The sequence below is a fragment of the Oncorhynchus nerka genome, linkage group LG3 (genome assembly GCF_034236695.1).
Source record: "Oncorhynchus nerka isolate Pitt River linkage group LG3, Oner_Uvic_2.0, whole genome shotgun sequence".
Classification (NCBI taxonomy): Eukaryota; Metazoa; Chordata; class Actinopteri; order Salmoniformes; family Salmonidae; genus Oncorhynchus; species Oncorhynchus nerka.
Genome location: NC_088398.1, coordinates 52,495,171 through 52,513,006, shown reverse-complemented (window position 1 = coordinate 52,513,006; position 17,836 = coordinate 52,495,171). Strand labels below are relative to the sequence as shown.

The following is a 17,836-nucleotide window of genomic DNA, read 5'->3' as shown; positions in this document are numbered from 1 at the left end:
AAATTCTTATTTTCAATGACGGCCTAGGAACAGTGGGTTAACTGCCTGTTCAGGGGCAGAACGACAGATTTGTACCTTGTCAGCTCGGGGATTTGAACTTGCAACCTTCCGGTTACTAGTCCAACGCTCTAACCACTAGGCTACCCTGCCGCCCCGGTATAGGCCTAGTGGTGTAGTTAAGACTGTGGTGGGTTTTACAAGACAACTGTATGTAGTTATTTACAAAGAGGGATATAAAAGGCCTCAAACTCAACAAGAGAACAGTACAGCAGCATGTAGAGGCCATTATCTTAGTCTAGTGAATGAGGTCACAGTGCCTCCTGCCTCTCTCTCCCCAACCTAAATTAATGTCCCAGACATCGCCGGCATGCAGACACAAATTATCAGAGTGTCAATCAATACTTGGCCTTAGATCAGCATGCTCAGTCAGCTTTCTGAGTAACACAGTGGAAAGGGCTAACGGACTGGCCAAGGCATGATGGGGACTGGTCACGGCATGTGGCCACGACATGATGGGGACTGGCCACGGCATGATGGGGACTGGCCACGGCATGATGGGGACTGGCCACGGCATGATGGGGACTGGCTATGTTCTAATACTTGTAGGCTGTAGAATAGATTAATTCCTTACAAATGCTTCCTTCAAGGAAGGCCCCAAAATGTTGAGATACCCCTACCTACCCCTCCCCTTTGAAAGTCAATAGTCACTGATCTGACCAGGTTTGATTGGTGAAAGCAAAGTAATATAAACTCTGCCTTTCTTTTATCCAAGAACACACAGATATGCGATTACCCTCAAGGAAGGGAGGAAAGGAGGGCGCCCAGTTTTTAAAGTATCCCAACAGGACCTTCCTAGCTCTAAGTCTTTGTGACAGACAAGGGGAGCCATGGTTCAGAGGGCGAGACAGACTGGTTCCATATTGATGCTGTTTCTGGGTGCTGCAGAGCAGGCCCTCGTCATGTGATGATGACTGAGCGGGAAATTGTTTCCACAGCCTGTTAGTTAAATACAACATAAAGGTTCATGAAGAGAGACAGGAAGATGATTGAATTGGAGCCCTGACTGACTGAGCCCTATGTACTACAGTCAGACCAGACCATGTTGCTGCATCTTGACTTGCTGTCCCTCCTCCACCTCGCCGCCTGACTTCCTGTTAAACTCTGTCACCTTCTCAGAATCTACACGCAGAGAGGAAGCCTAGCTAACTCTGCATTTTCAGTTCCGCTTCTAGACCACACACACCCACACTAGCCTACTGATCCTATAATCTGCAAGGACCTGCACAGAAAATGTGTAGGCCTATATGAAACAGCAGGTAGAGAGACAGAGGTCGGCCACAGCATAATACTCTACAGCCTCCCCACATCCCAGCTTCCCCATGGTGATCTAAACAACCACAAGGGCCACTCTGCCAGAGGAGTGTTTTATTGGAATGGGCCTCTCCTCCTTATGGATTGATTTGGAACATTTTCCGGCCTTTTCTCACACCCCCACACCCATAATTCATTTCACTCTACTAAGACAGGAAATGCAACTAATAGCAGGATCTGTGTGGCCATGTGGGCGACAAAAGTCCTTAAAGAGAATAGTTAGGCTAGATATGGTTCACAATCACACAAGAAGTTGAGGCAAAGAAGAGCTGTGCCTTTAAAACAGAGATGAGAGAGCACTTGGCAGCATGTTGCCTTTTGTTTTGCTGTCTCTTTCAAGTGCTCACACACTCACACAAACAGCTGGCATCACCTACTGGTCACAAAGCTGGTGTCTGTCACTTTTTGTAATTGCACTGGGGATTTGGGGGACAGTGCTACCAAGCGCTGGGGAGAGGGGAGGTCCTGGCTGAAAGCAAGCAGCCGTCCTGAATGAGGACATTCCCCAAACCACCACCCCTCCAGGCAAACCAAAAGCCTCTAACACTGAGCCCATTGTTGCCACGGCACAGCACACTACCCTCATACTCCTCCCTCCTCCTGACTCCAAGGGCCAACGAATGTTCTCAAAACTACCCCTTTGTCCAATAAGAGAGTGGCATCTTCCTTGTCTACATTTAGAACAGCCGTAGAGCCAGCCTCTTAAATCAACTAGTCCTGTCTCAAAGAGTCCCAATGGAATCAAGAGCGGTCCCTGGCATTTGACAAAACAAATGGATGTTTCCCCTTCAATCGCTCTCCATCTCTCTCTCTATGTTGACCTCATCCTACACAAAATTCCTGCATCTGATAAAAACTTTGTTTTCATTCTTTAATCTGCAAACAACACACATGCAATCTGGTTCGTCCATGCATGACCACACTGACACACACAAAGCACTTTCTGGGCTTTTCTGCGATTGTTCTTCCAGAACATAAGAATGGTGAATAATCAGAGCCGCATTGTAATTGGTGCCCAAGGGTACAGAACAGATCTGAATCTCCACTCCCACAGCACAGCTCCAAAATGAAAAGCTGCTGATGCCGATGATGTCCCACTAAAAATGAATTGCAGAATTAAAACCATGCTGCGCGCGACAGTGTTTCCCTCTCCTTCCCTCACTGTTGGCAGCGTCACAGAAAGAGAGGGGAAAGATAAGTCTGTGTGTGCGTGCGTGCGTCTGTCTATGACAGTAAACGCACATATATGGGTTGTGTAGGCGTTTCTCCTGTTAAGGAGATATTTCTATCTCAACACGGGAAGCCCAGCAGCATTCAAAACAAGAGGGAAAAAACAAGACAATATCTCATGAGCACCCACACACAGATCCCACACACAGATCCCACACACACATACATACATACATACATACATACATACATACATACATACATACATTACATTACATTACATTACATACATTACATACATACATACATACATACATACATACATACATACAGTGCCTTGCGAAAGTATTCGGCCCCCTTGAACTTTGCGACCTTTTGCCACATTTCAGGCTTCAAACATAAAGATATAAAACTGTATTTTTTTGTGAAGAATCAACAACAAGTGGGACACAATCATGAAGTGGAACGACATTTATTGGATATTTCAAACTTTTTTAACAAATCAAAAACTGAAAAATTGGGCGTGCTAAATTATTCAGCCCCTTTACTTTCAGTGCAGCAAACTCTCTCCAGAAGTTCAGTGAGGATCTCTGAATGATCCAAAGTTGACCTAAATGACTAATGATGATAAATACAATCCACCTGTGTGTAATCAAGTCTCCGTATAAATGCACCTGCACTGTGATAGTCTCAGAGGTCCGTTAAAAGCGCAGAGAGCATCATGAAGAACAAGGAACACACCAGGCAGGTCCGAGATACTGTTGTGAAGAAGTTTAAAGCCGGATTTGGATACAAAAATATTTCCCAAGCTTTAAACATCCCAAGGAGCACTGTGCAAGCGATAATATTGAAATGGAAGGAGTATCAGACCACTGCAAATCTACCAAGACCTGGCCGTCCCTCTAAACTTTCAGCTCATACAAGGAGAAGACTGACCAGATGCAGCCAAGAGGCCCATGATCACTCTGGATGAACTGCAGAGATCTACAGCTGAGGTGGGACACTCTGTCCATAGGACAACAATCAGTCGTATATTGCACAAATCTGGCCTTTATGGAAGAGTGGCAAGAAGAAAGCCATTTCTTAAAGATATCCATAAAAAGTGTCGTTTAAAGTTTGCCACAAGCCACCTGGGAGACACACCAAACATGTGGAAGAAGGTGCTCTGGTCAGATGAAACCAAAATTGAACTTTTTGGCAACAATGCAAAACGTTATGTTTGGCGTAAAAGCAACACAGCTCATCACCCTGAACACACCATCCCCACTGTCAAACATGGTGGTGGCAGCATCATGGTTTGGGCCTGCTTTTCTTCAGCAGGGACAGGGAAGATGGTTAAAATTGATGGGAAGATGGATGGAGCCAAATACAGGACCATTCTGGAAGAAAACCTGATGGAGTCTGCAAAAGACCTGAGACTGGTTCGGAGATTTGTCTTCCAACAAGACAATGATCCAAAACATAAAGCAAAATCTACAATGGAATGGTTAAAAAATAAACATATCCAGGTGTTAGAATGGCCAAGTCAAAGTCCAGACCTGAATCCAATCGAGAATCTGTGGAAAGAACTGAAAACTGCTGTTCACAAATGCTCTCCATCCAACCTCACTGAGCTCGAGCTGTTTTGCAAGGAGGAATGGGAAAAAATGTCAGTCTCTCGATGTGCAAAACTGATAGAGACATACCCCAAGCGACTTACAGCTGTAATCGCAGCAAAAGGTGGCGCTACAAAGTATTAACTTAAGGGGGCTGAATAATTTTGCACGCCCAATTTTTCAGTTTTTGATTTGTTAAAAAAGTTTGAAATATCCAATAAATGTCGTTCCACTTCATGATTGTGTCCCACTTGTTGTTGATTCTTCACAAAAAAATACAGTTTTATATCTTTATGTTTGAAGCCTGAAATGTGGCAAAAGGTCGCAAAGTTCAAGGGGGCCGAATACTTTCGCAAGGCACTGTATATACATACCCAGATGAACAACCCATGGGATCAAGGAAGAAAAAAATGAAAAGGGGAGGGGGATGATAAGACCCAATAACGTCCTGTCCCTTTCCTTTAACACAGAAGAGGGATTACACTGGACACAACACTCACTGGACAGTACACACACACAGCCGACAGAGCCATATGCTTGTATAGTCTCTCTGCAAACATACACATCCGTTGGGTGGTTCCATATGATTTCAAACACTTTTGGACTGCACCCCCTTTTGTTTTGAACAAAACCTTACATACATGTTTGTCCATCATAGAAGTGGTCAGAAAGTGATATTTTGGACCTGAATACTAGAACAATCAGGAGATAGAAGTGCTCAAAGTTGACTCATTATGCATACGGGCAATTCCATGTTAACAGAACTACACTGAGAGTCCACATTATCACTTTAGAATGTATACCAAACAAAAACCATTGATTTCAAAGTTTCACAAACCATAGAACTCTATGCAAAATTACTACTTTTAACAATTTCAAAATTTTTACAGAAACACATTCATAGGAAGAACTACGCAGATACAAAGTTCGGTAACAGAATACAACTGAGGGAGCCTTTACTGTAATTCTGTTACCAAACTTTGCATCTGCACAGTTTAAGTAAAACATGTTTTACTGTGTAAATTGTTCAAAGTGGTCAATGAGCATAGAGTAGTATGGTTTGTTAAAGGCCCAGTACAGTCAAACACATGATTTCCTGTGTTGTATACAGTGGGGCAAAAAAGTATTTAGTCAGCCACCAATTGTGCAAGTTCTCCCACTTAAAAAGATGAGTGAGGCCTGTAATTTTCATCATAGGTACACTTCAACTATGACAGACAAAATGAGAAGAAAAAAAATCCAGAAAATCACATTGTAGGATTTTTAATGAATTTATTTGCAAATTATGGTGGAAAATAAGTCTTTGGTCACCTACAAACAAGCAAGATTTCTGGCTCTCACAGACCTGTAACTTATTCTTTAAGAGGCTCCTCTGTCCTCCACTCGTTACCTGTATTAATGGCACCTGTTTGAACTTGTTATCAGTATAAAAGACACCTGTCCACAACCTCAAACAGTCACACTCCAAACTCCACTATGGCCAAGACCATAGAGCTGTCAAAGGACACCAGAAACAAAATTGTAGACCTGCACCAGGCTGGGAAGACTGAATCTGCAATAGGTAAGCAGCTTGGTTTGAAGAAATCAAGTGTGGGAGCAATTATTAGGAAATGGAAGACATACAAGAACCCTGATAATCTCCCTCGATCTGGGGCTCCACGCAAGATCTCACCCCGTGGGGTCAAAATTATCACAAGAACGGTGAGCAAAAATCCCAGAACCACACGGGGGACCTAGTGAATGACCTGCAGAGAGCTGGGACCAAAGTAACAAAGCCTACCATCAGTAACACACTACGCCGCCAGGGACTCAAATCCTGCAGTGCCAGACGTGTCCCCCTGCTTAAGCCAGTACATGTCCAGGCCCGTCTGAAGTTTGCTAGAGAGCTTTTGGATGATCCAGAAGAAGATGTCATATGGTCAGATGAAACCAAAATATAACTTTTTGGTAAAAACTCAACTTGTCGTGTTTGGAGGACAAAGAATGCTGAGTTGCATCCAAAGAACACCATACCTACTGTGAAGCATGGGGGTGAAAACATCATGCTTTGGGGCTGTTTTTCTGCAAAGGGACCAGGACGACTGTAAAGGAAAGAATGAATGGGGCCATGTATCGTGAGATTTTGAGTGAAAACCTTCCATCAGCAAGGCCATTGAAGATGAAACGTGGCTGGGTCTTTCAGCATGACAATGATCCCAAACACACCGCCCGTGCAACGAAGGAGTGGCTTCGTAAGAAGCATTTCAAGGTCGTGGAGTGGCCTAGCCAGTCTCCAGATCTCAACCCCATAGAAAATCTTTGGAGGGAGTTGAAAGTCTGTGTTGCCCAGCAACAGCCCCAAAACATCACTGCTCTAGAGGAGATCTGCATGGAGGAATGGGCCAAAATACCAGCAACAGTGTGTGAAAACCTTGTGAAGACTTACAGAAAACGTTTGACCTCTGTCATTGCTGGCCATGCCTTCCGCCTGGCTACTCCAACCTCGGCCAACAGCTCCGCCCCCCCCCGCAGCTACTCGCCCAAGCCTCTCCAGGTTCTCCTCCCTCACGACGCCAGGACAGCGGAGTCAATCACCACCTTCCGGAGACACCTGAAACCCCACCTCTTTAAGGAATACCTAGGATAGGATAAAGTAATCCTTCTCACCCCCCCCTTAAAAGATTTAGATGCACTATTGTAAAGTGGCTGCTCCACTGGATGTCATAAGGTGAATGCACCAATTTGTAAGTCGCTCTGGATAAGAGCGTCTGCTAAATGACTTAAATGTAAATGTAATGTAAATGTTCTCCTTTACCCAAATCCAGATAGCAGATGTTCTGAAAGAGCTGCAAAACCTGGACCCGTACAAATCAGCTGGGCTTGACAATCTGGACCCTCTATTTCTGAAACTATCCGCCGCCATTGTCGCAACCCCTATTACCAGCCTGTTCAACCTCTCTTTCATATCGTCTGAGATCCCCAAGGACTGGAAAGCTGCCGCAGTCATCCCCCTCTTCAAAGGGGGAGACACCCTGGACCCAAACTGTTACAGACCTATATCCATCCTGCCCTGCCTATCTAAGGTCTTCGAAAGTCAAGTCAACAAACAGGTCACTGACCATCTCGAATCCCACCGTACCTTCACCGCTGTGCAATCTGGTTTCCGAGTCGGTCACGGGTGCACCTCAGCCACGCTCAAGGTACTAAACGATATCATAACCGCCATCGATAAAAGACAGTACTGTGCAGCCGTCTTCATCGACCTTGCCAAGGCTTTCGACTCGGTCAATCACCATATTCTTATCAGCAGACTCAGTAGCCTCGGTTTTTCGGATGACTGCCTTGCCTGGTTCACCAATTACTTTGCAGACAGAGTTCAGTGTGTCAAATCGGAGGGCACGCTGTCCGGTCCTCTGGAAGTCTCTATGGGGGTGCCACAGGGTTCAATCCTCGGGCCGACAATTTTTTCTGTATATATCAATGATGTTGCTCTTGCTGCGGGCGATTCCCTGATCCACCTCTACGCAGACGACACCATTCTATATACTTCCGGCCCAACTGCTCTTAAATGCTAGTAAAACCAAATGCATGCTTTTCAACCGTTTGCTGCCTGCACCCGCACGCCTGACCAGCATCACCAGCCTGGATGGTTCCAACCTTGAATATGTGGACATCTATAAGTACCTAGATGTCTGGCTAGACTGTAAACTCTCCTTCCAGACTCATATCAAACATCTCCAATCGAAAATCAAATCAAGAGTCGGCTTTCTATTCCGCAACAAAGCCTCCTTCACTGACGCCGCCAAACTTACCCTAGTAAAACTGACTATCCTACCGATCCTCGACTTCGGCGATGTCATCTACAAAATTGCTTCCAACACTCTACTCAGCAAACTGGATGCAGTTTATCACAGTGCCATCCGTTTTGTCACTAAAGCACCTTATACCACCCACCACTGCGACTTGTACGCTCTAGTCGGCTGGCCCTCGCTACATATTCGTCGCCAGACCCACTTGGTCCAGGTCATCTACAAGTCCATGCTAGGTAAAGCTCCGCCTTATCTCAGTTCACTGGTCACGATGGCAACACCCATCCGTAGCACGCGCTCCAGCAGGTGTATCTCACTGATCATCCCTAAAGCCAACACCTCATTTGGCCGCCTTTCGTTCCAGTTCTCTGCTGCCTGTGACTGGAACGAATTACAAAAATCGCTGAAGTTGGAGACTTTTATCTCCCTCACCAACTTCAAACATCTGCTACCTGAGCAGCTAACCGATCGCTGCAGCTGTACATAGTCTATCGGCAAATAGCCCACCCATTTTTACCTACCTCATCCCCATACTGTTTTTATTTATTTACTTTTCTGCTCTTTTGCACACCAATATCTCTACCTGTACATAACCATCTGATCATTTATCACTCCAGTGTTAATCTGCAAAATTGTCATTATTCGCCTACCTCATGCCTTTTGCACACAATGTATATAGACTCCCCTTTTTTTTCTTCCTATTGTGTTATTGACTTGTTAATTGTTTACTCCATGTGTAACTCTGTGTTGTCTGCTCACACTGCTATGCTTTATCTTGGCCAGGTCGCAGTTGCAAATGAGAACTTGTTCTCAACTAACCGTCCTGGTTAAATAAAGGTGAAATAAAAAACAAAAATAAAAAAACAAAGGGTATATAACAAAGTATTGAGATAAACTTTTGTTATTGACCAAATACTTATTTTCCACCATAATTTACAAATAAATTCATTAAAAATCCTACAATGTGATTTTCTGGATTTTTTTTCTGATTTTGTCTGTCATAGTTGAAGTGTACCTATGATGAAAATTACAGGCCTCTCTCATATTTTTAAGTGGGAGATCTTGCACAATTGGTGGCTGACTAAATACTTTTTTGCCCCACTGTATATACACACTGAGGTTAGAATAATACTGTGAAATTATTATAACACCCTTTTAGTGTAAGTTTTGGTGGGATGGAGTTATGGCCTTCCATGGTGACATCACCATGCAGTAAATTAGTTAAAAGACCAATAAGAAAGAGGATTCCAAACCTCCCCACTCAGACCACATTCTAAATTCTTGTTTGAGAAATTACCCTTTGCTAAGAAGCTTCTTTTTTTTCAAACCATTTTAATTTAAAACAATCACAGTAAGGTACTTCATTGTTACCCCAAAATTATTTGATTTGAGATTTGTTTTAAATATTTAAAAAAGAGTTGCATTAGACCTTTAAACTTTGAAATCAGTGTTTTTTGTTTGACCTCTGTAGATGTTGTCATTATTATCCCTTTGACCCTGTCACTCAGCACCTCTAGAACCAAAACAGACCCTTACATGGTGAACAACCAATCAAATATGCCAGTGGTGCCAGAAACATTGCATTGTGGCCAATGGCTGTAAAAAATATTGTATATGCTCCCATGGTGAAGTTTGAAGTGACAGAAGTAGGCAATTTTTCTCAACATCCTACTCTTCTTGCTGAATATAATTTAGGAGGAAGAAAGAAATGGGGAACTTGATTAGGCAAGCCCAAAATGCAGAACACTGTCTTTTGAAAAAGAATGGAGAGTTAAAAGTAGCCATAAAGAGAGACAACTTGAGATAACTTTAAATATCATAAACAGGGGCAGACAGCAACATTGTCATTAGAGACGATTAAGGAATTCACAGCTGAATTCCGATGGCGGGTGATACAACCAGGGTACATATTCTTAAACAGAAGAGCAAGCAGGAAGTCACCCCGAATCCGTCGTCCTAATTTTAAAAAGGTGAGCGGAACAAAGAACTAAAGAAATACTACAAATGCATCTATAAAATGCTATAACACACCGCTCGCTCGCGTAGCGGACCACATCTGTTCCTTATAGGCACCAGAAAATCCATTTCCTCTCGCTTGCATGCAATGCATTAAGAATAATTTCTCAAATACGTTCCCAAAAACATTCTGCTTGCCCAGGACTTACTTAGGCATTTATTTAGAGAGTAACCACAATGGTAATGCTTATAGATCATCTATGAAATACGAAATATAAATTATTAGTCGAATTGGCATAGCTACCTGCTCGACGAGTTTAAGAACAGCCATAATAATCTCGGTCAGCTTGGTCCGCACATCAACACACTCCCTCAAACATCAGATCATGTAATTGTCTTGGAACAATATTTCAGTTCGAAAAAATACGTTTTTTCCTTTATCGCTCTTGTTTGATGCAGCAGTCAGGGAAGTAAATAATGTTAGTTTTCTCATGCAACGCAGATCCTCGGTCAGGGCCCGGGCTGTATCACGGCCCCATGGCCAGCTCCACTGGCGCTATCTGCGGCGAAGGTGAGTCGAGGCAACCGCCGCCACAGTGAGCAGAAGAAGGAAAAGCTTATCCGACTAATGTAAACAATCTGCATTTACTGCTTCTGCACTGGGGACTTTCTCTCTAAATCGCCATACACTCCCTCTCTCTCACTTTGCAGCTCCGGAAATATTCCTATGTACTGTATGTAAAACGGGTGAACAGAGATTGCACACAGGAAGTTCCAGCCTCTCGCTCTCTCCTCCACTCAGATGCAGAATTTGAGGAGAGTCATCGCGGATTGTCAGCAGCAACGCTCGGTAGATCTCTCCCTCTGCTCCCCTCCAGTGGCTAGAATAGGAAAAACAACTATTCTGAGTTATGGCAGAGATTTTTTTTTTTTTTATTATTATTTTTTATATTGAACCTTTATTTCACTAGGCAAGTCAGTTAAGAACAAATTCTTATTTTACAATGACAACCTACCCCGCCAAACCCTCCCCTAACCCAGACAACGCTGTGCCAGTTGTGCATCTCCCGATCACGGCCGGTTGTGATTCAGTCCACGACCGAACCAGGGTCTGTAGTGATGCCTCTAGCATAGATGCAGTGCCTTAAACCGCTGCGCCACTAGGGAGCCTAAAATTTTAAATTGCTTTGGTAATGTTCAGTGGCCTACAGCTAGCTACACTACAGGTGAATTACCAAGAAAGAGTTACTTGGATCACCACGCTCTAGCGACTCCTTGTGGCGGGCCGGGTGCCTGCAGTCTGACTTCGGTCTTCAGTTGAAAAGTGTTTCCTCCGACACTTTGGTGCGGCTGGTTTCCGGGTGAAGCGAGCAGGTGTTAAGAAGCACGGTTTGGTGGGTCATGTTTTGGAGGACGCATGAATCGACCTTTGCCTCTCCGGAGCCCGTTGGGGAGGTGCAACGATGAGACAAGATCATAATCACAAAATTGGGGAGAAAAAGGGAGGTAAAATGTACAAAATAAAATAAATTAAAAAGGGGTTCTTTGAAAAACCCTTTAAAAGGGTCATTTCAATTTGAAGAACCCCTAAAGGATACTCCAGGAACCTTTTATTTTTAAAGTGTAAGACCTCTATACCAGGCGGTGTCAGAGGAAGAGCCAACAAATGTTCAAAAAGACTCCAGCCACCCAAGCCACAGACTGTTCTCTTTGCTACCGCACGGCAAGCAGTACCAATGCACCAAGTCTGGAGCCAACAGGACCCTGAAAAGCTTCAACCCCCAAGCCATAAGACTTCTAAACAAGACTGCTAAATACTGTAATCAAATGGCTACCCGGACTACCTGCACTGACCCTATGCACACTCACTGGACTCTATATATACACACACACACGCTTGCAAAATTATTCACCCCCCTTGGCATTTTTCCTACTTTGTCTTACAACCTGTAATTGAAATAGTTTTTGGGGGGGTTTGTATCATTTGATTTAACAACATGCCTACCACTTTGAAGATGCAAAATATGTTTTATTGTGAAACAAACAATAAGACAAAAAAGCTGAAAACTTGAGCGTGCATAACTATTCACCCCCCCAAAGTCAATACTTTGTAGAGCCACCTTTTGTAGCAATTACAGCTGCAAGTCTCTTGGGGTATGTCTCTATAAGCTTAGCACGTTTATCCACTGGAATGTTTGCCCATTCATCAATGCAAACCTTCTCCAGCTCCTTCAAGTTGGATGGGTTCCGCTGGTGCACTGCAATCTTTAAGTCATACCACAGATTCTCAATTGGATTTAGGTCTGGGCTTTGACTAGGCCATTCCCAAGACATTTAAATGTTTCCCCCTTAATCCACTCGAGTGTTGCTTTAGCAGTATGCTTAGGGCCATTGTCCTGCTGGAAGGTGAACCTCCGTCCCAGTCTCAAATCTCTTGAAGACTGAAACAGGTTTCCCTCAAGAATTTCCCTGTATTTAGCACCATCCAGGATTCCTTCAATTCTGACCAGTTTCCCAGTCCCTGCCGATGAAAAACATCCCCACAGCATGATGCTGCCACCACATTTCACTGTGTGGATGATATTCTCGGGGTGATGAGAGGTGTTGGATTTGCGCCAGACATAGGGTTTTCCTTGATGGCCAAAAAGTAAAATTTTAGTCTCATCTGACCAGAGTACCTTCTTCCATATGTTTGGTGAGCCTCCCACATGCCTTTTGGCAAACACCAAAAGTGTTTGCTTTTTTCTGGCCACTCTTCCGTAAAGCCCAGCTCTGTGGAGTGTACGGCTTAAAGTGGTCCTATGGACAGATACTCCAATCTCCACTGTGGAGCTTTGCAGCTCCTTCAGGGTTATCTTTGGTTTCAGTGTTGCCTCTCTGATCAATGCCCTCCTTGCCTGGTCTGTGAGTTTTGGTGGGCGGCCCTCTCTTGGCAGGTTTGTTGTGGTGCCATATTCTTTCAATTTTTAATAATGGATTTAATGGTGCTCCGTGGGATGTTCAAAGTTAGATTTTTTTATAACCCAACCCTGATCTGTACTTCTCCACAACTTTGTCCATGACCGGTTTGGAGAGCTCCTTGGTCTTCATGGTGTCGCTTGCTATCACGACCGCCGTATGATTGGACCAAGGCGCAGCGTGAGTAGAGATCCACATTTTAATGATAGTAAAACAACAAAGATATAACGATCGTGAAATACGTAGCGCACATTAGGCACTCACACACAAAACATTATCCCACATCGCAGGTGGGGAAAAAAGGACACACTAAGTATGATCACCAATTAGAGGTAACGATTATCAGCTGCGTCCAATTGGGAACCATACACACACACACACACACCAACATAGAAATACAATACCTAGAAACCCCCCTAGTCACACCCTGACCTATTACACCATAGGGCTCTCACCCCGAGGGCTCTCTGTGGTCAGGGCGTGACACTTGCTTGGTGGTGCCTCTTGCTTAATGGTGTTGCAGACTCTGCGGCCTTTCAGAACAGGTATATATACTGAGATCATGTGACAGATCATATGACACTTAGATTGCACAAAGGTGGACTTTATTTAGCTAATTATGTGACTTCTGAAGGTAATTGATTGCACCAGATCTTATTTAGGGGCTTCATAGCAAAGGGGTGAATACATTTCACTTCACCAATTTGGACTATTTTGTGTATGTCCATTACATGAAATACAAATAAATTTAAATTACAGGTTGTAATGCAACAAAATAGGAAAAACACCAAGGGGGATGAAATCTTTTGCAAGGCACTGTACACACACACTTTCACACTTACCACATACTACTGGCTACTGTCTATTATCTATCCTGTTGTCTAGTCACTGTATCTCAACCTATATGTACACTGAACAAAAATATAAACGAGCTGAAATAAAAGAGGCCAAAAATTATCCATACGCACAAAAAGCTTATTGTCTACATCCCTGTTAGTGAGCATTTATCCTTTGCCAAGATAATCTATCCACCTTGCAGGTGTGGCATATCAAGAAGCTGATTAAACAGCATGATCATTACACAGGTGCACCTTGTGCTGGGGACAATAAAAGGCCACTCTAAAATGTGCAGTTTTATCATACAGCACAATGCCACAGATGTCTCGTGTTTTGAGGTAGCGTGCAATTGGCATGCCGACTGCAGGAATGTCCACCAAGCCTGTTGACAAAAAATGGAATATTAATTTCTCTGCCATAAGCCGCATCCAACGTCGTTTTAGAGAATTTGGGAGTGCGTCCAACCGCAGACAGCGTGTATGGCGTCGTGTGGGCGAGCGGCTTGCTGATGTCAACATTGTGAACAGAGTGCCCCATGTTGGCAGTGGGGTTATGGTATGGGCAGTCATAAGCTATGGACAACGAACACAATTGCATTTTATCGATGGCAATTTGAATGCACAGAGAAACCGTGACGAGATCCCGTGAAACCGTGATGAGATTGTCGTGCCATTCATCCGCCGCCATCACCTCATGTTTCAGCATGATAATGCATGGCCCCATGTCACAAGGATCTGTACACAATTCCTGGAAGCTGGAAATGTCCCAGTTCTTCCATGGCATGCATACTCACAGATGTGTCACCGATTGAGCATGTTTGGGATGCTCTGGATCGACGTGTATGACAGCGTGTTCCAGGTCCCGCCAATATCGAGAAACTTTGCACAGCCATTGAAGAGGACAACATTCCACAGTCCACAATCAACAGCCTGATCAATTCTATGCAAAGGTGTCGCGCTGCATGAGGCAAATGGTGGTCACACCAGATACTGGCTGGTTTTCTGATCTAGAGCCCTACATTTTTTTAAAGGTATCTGTGACCAACAGATGCATATCTGTATTCCCAGTCTTTTGAAATCCATAGATTTAGGGCCTAATGCATTTATTTCAATTCACTAATTTCCTTATGAACTGTAACTCAGTAAAATCTTTGTAATTGTTGCATGTTGCATTCATATTTTTGTTCAGTATACAATACATAGTTACCTCAATTACCTCGTACACCTGTACATTGACTCTGTACTGGTACTCCCTGTATATAGCCATGTTATTACCTCGTACACCTGCACATTGACTCGGTACTGGTACTCCCTGTATATAGCCATGTTATTACCTCGTACACCTGCACATTGACTCGGTACTGGTACTCCCTGTATATAGCCATGTTATTACCTCGTACACCTGCACATTGACTCGGGACTGGTACTCCCTGTATATAGCCATGTTATTACCTCGTACACCTGTACATTGACTCGGTACTGGTACTCCCTGTATATAGCCATGTTATTACCTCGTACACCTGTACATTGACTCGGTACTGGTACTCCCTGTATATAGCCATGTTATTACCTCGTACACCTGTACATTGACTCTGTACTGGTACTCCCTGTATATAGCCATGTTATTACCTCGTACACCTGCACATTGACTCGGTACTGGTACTCCCTGTATATAGCCATGTTATTACCTCGTACACCTGCACATTGACTCGGTACTGGTACTCCCTGTATATAGCCATGTTATTACCTCGTACACCTGCACATTGACTCGGTACTGGTACTCCTGTATATAGCCATGTTATTACCTCGTACACCTGCACATTGACTCGGTACTGGTACTCCCTGTATATAGCCATGTTATTACCTCGTACACCTGCACATTGACTCGGTACTGGTACTCCTGTATATAGCCATGTTATTACCTCGTACACCTGTACATTGACTCGGTACTGGTACTCCTGTATATAGCCATGTTATTACCTCGTACACCTGCACATTGACTCGGTACTGGTACTCCTGTATATAGCCATGTTATTACCTCGTACACCTGCACATTGACTCGGTACTGGTACTCCTGTATATAGCCATGTTATTACCTCGTACACCTGTACATTGACTCGGTACTGGTACTCCTGTATATAGCCATGTTATTACCTCGTACACCTGCACATTGACTCGGTACTGGTACTCCTGTATATAGCCATGTTATTACCTCGTACACCTGTACATTGACTCGGTACTGGTACTCCCTGTATATAGCCATGTTATTACCTGTATATAGCCGTACACCTGTACATTGACTCATTGGTACTGGTACTCCTGTATATAGCCATGTTATTACCTCGTACACCTGTACATTGACTCGGTACTGGTACTCCTGTATATAGCCATGTTATTACCTCGTACACCTGTACATTGACTCGGTACTGGTACTCCTGTATATAGCCATGTTATTACCTCGTACACCTGCACATTGACTCGGTACTGGTACTCCCTGTATATAGCCATGTTATTACCTCGTACACCTGCACATTGACTCGGTACTGGTACACCTGCACATTGACTCGGTACTGGTACTCCTGTATATAGCCATGTTATTACCTCGTACACCTGCACATTGACTCGGTACTGGTACTCCTGTATATAGCCATGTTATTACCTCGTACACCTGCACATTGACTCGGTACTGGTACTCCCTGTATATAGCCATGTTATTACCTCGTACACCTGTACATTGACTCGGTACTGGTACTCCTGTATATAGCCATGTTATTACCTCGTACACCTGCACATTGACTCGGTACTGGTACTCCTGTATATAGCCATGTTATTACCTCGTACACCTGCACATTGACTTACTTACCTATATAGCCATGTTATTACCTCGTACACCTGCACATTGACTCGGTACTGGTACTCCTGTATATAGCCATGTTATTACCTCGTACACCTGTACATTGACTCGTACACCTGTACTGGTACTCCCTGTATATAGCCATGTTATTACCTCGTACACCTGCACATTGACTCGGTACTGGTACTCCTGTATATAGCCATGTTATTACCTCGTACACCTGCACATTGACTCGGTACTGGTACTCCCTGTATATAGCCATGTTATTACCTCGTACACCTGCACATTGACTCGGTACTGGTACTCCTGTATATAGCCATGTTATTACCTCATTGACACCTGCACATTGACTCATTGGTACTGGTACTCCTGTATATAGCCATGTTATTACCTCGTACACCTGTACATTGACTCGGTACTGGTACTCCCTGTATATAGCCATGTTATTACCTCGTACACCTGCACATTGACTCGGTACTGGTACTCCCTGTATATAGCCATGTTATTACCTCGTACACCTGCACATTGACTCGGTACTGGTACTCCTGTATATAGCCATGTTATTACCTCGTACACCTGCACATTGACTCGGTACTGGTACTCCTGTATATAGCCATGTTATTACCTCGTACACCTGTACATTGACTCGGTACTGGTACTCCTGTATATAGCCATGTTATTACCTCGGCACATTACTGGTACTCCCTGTATATAGCCATGTTATTACCTCGTACACCTGCACATTGACTCGGTACTGGTACTCCCTGTATATAGCCATGTTATTACCTCGTACACCTGCACATTGACTCGGTACTGGTACTCCCTGTATATAGCCATGTTATTACCTCGTACACCTGCACATTGACTCCTGTATATAGCCATGTTATTACTGGTACTCCCTGTATATAGCCATGTTATTACCTCGTACACCTGCACATTGACTCGGTACTGGTACTCCCTGTATATAGCCATGTTATTACCTCGTACACCTGCACATTGACTCGGTACTGGTACTCCCTGTATATAGCCATGTTATTACCTCGTACACCTGCACATTGACTCGGTACTGGTACTCCCTGTATATAGCCATGTTATTACCTCGTACACCTGCACATTGACTCGGTACTGGTACTCCCTGTATATAGCCATGTTATTACCTCGTACACCTGCACATTGACTCGGTACTGGTACTCCTGTATATAGCCATGTTATTACCTCGTACACCTGCACATTGACTCGGTACTGGTACTCCCTGTATATAGCCATGTTATTACCTCGTATATAGCCATGTTATTACCTCGTACACTG

General features: G+C 43.9%; 1 protein-coding gene across 3 annotated transcripts in view; it reads right to left on the bottom strand.

Moving 5' to 3' along the window:
* LOC115110522 (serine/threonine-protein phosphatase 6 regulatory ankyrin repeat subunit B-like) overlaps positions 1–10,646 on the bottom strand; it is a 35,355-nt gene extending 24,709 nt beyond the window's left edge. For 2 of the 3 annotated variants that reach the window (XM_029636257.2, XM_029636274.2), the window contains exon 1: positions 10,185–10,646. In XM_029636257.2, the coding sequence (XP_029492117.1) occupies positions 10,185–10,211 (27 nt within the window). In that variant the 5' untranslated portion in view covers positions 10,212–10,646. The remainder of the gene's footprint in view (positions 1–10,184) is intronic. The other variant, XM_029636265.2, reaches the window with a different exon arrangement.
* Between the last annotated feature and the right edge of the window lie 7,190 nt (positions 10,647–17,836).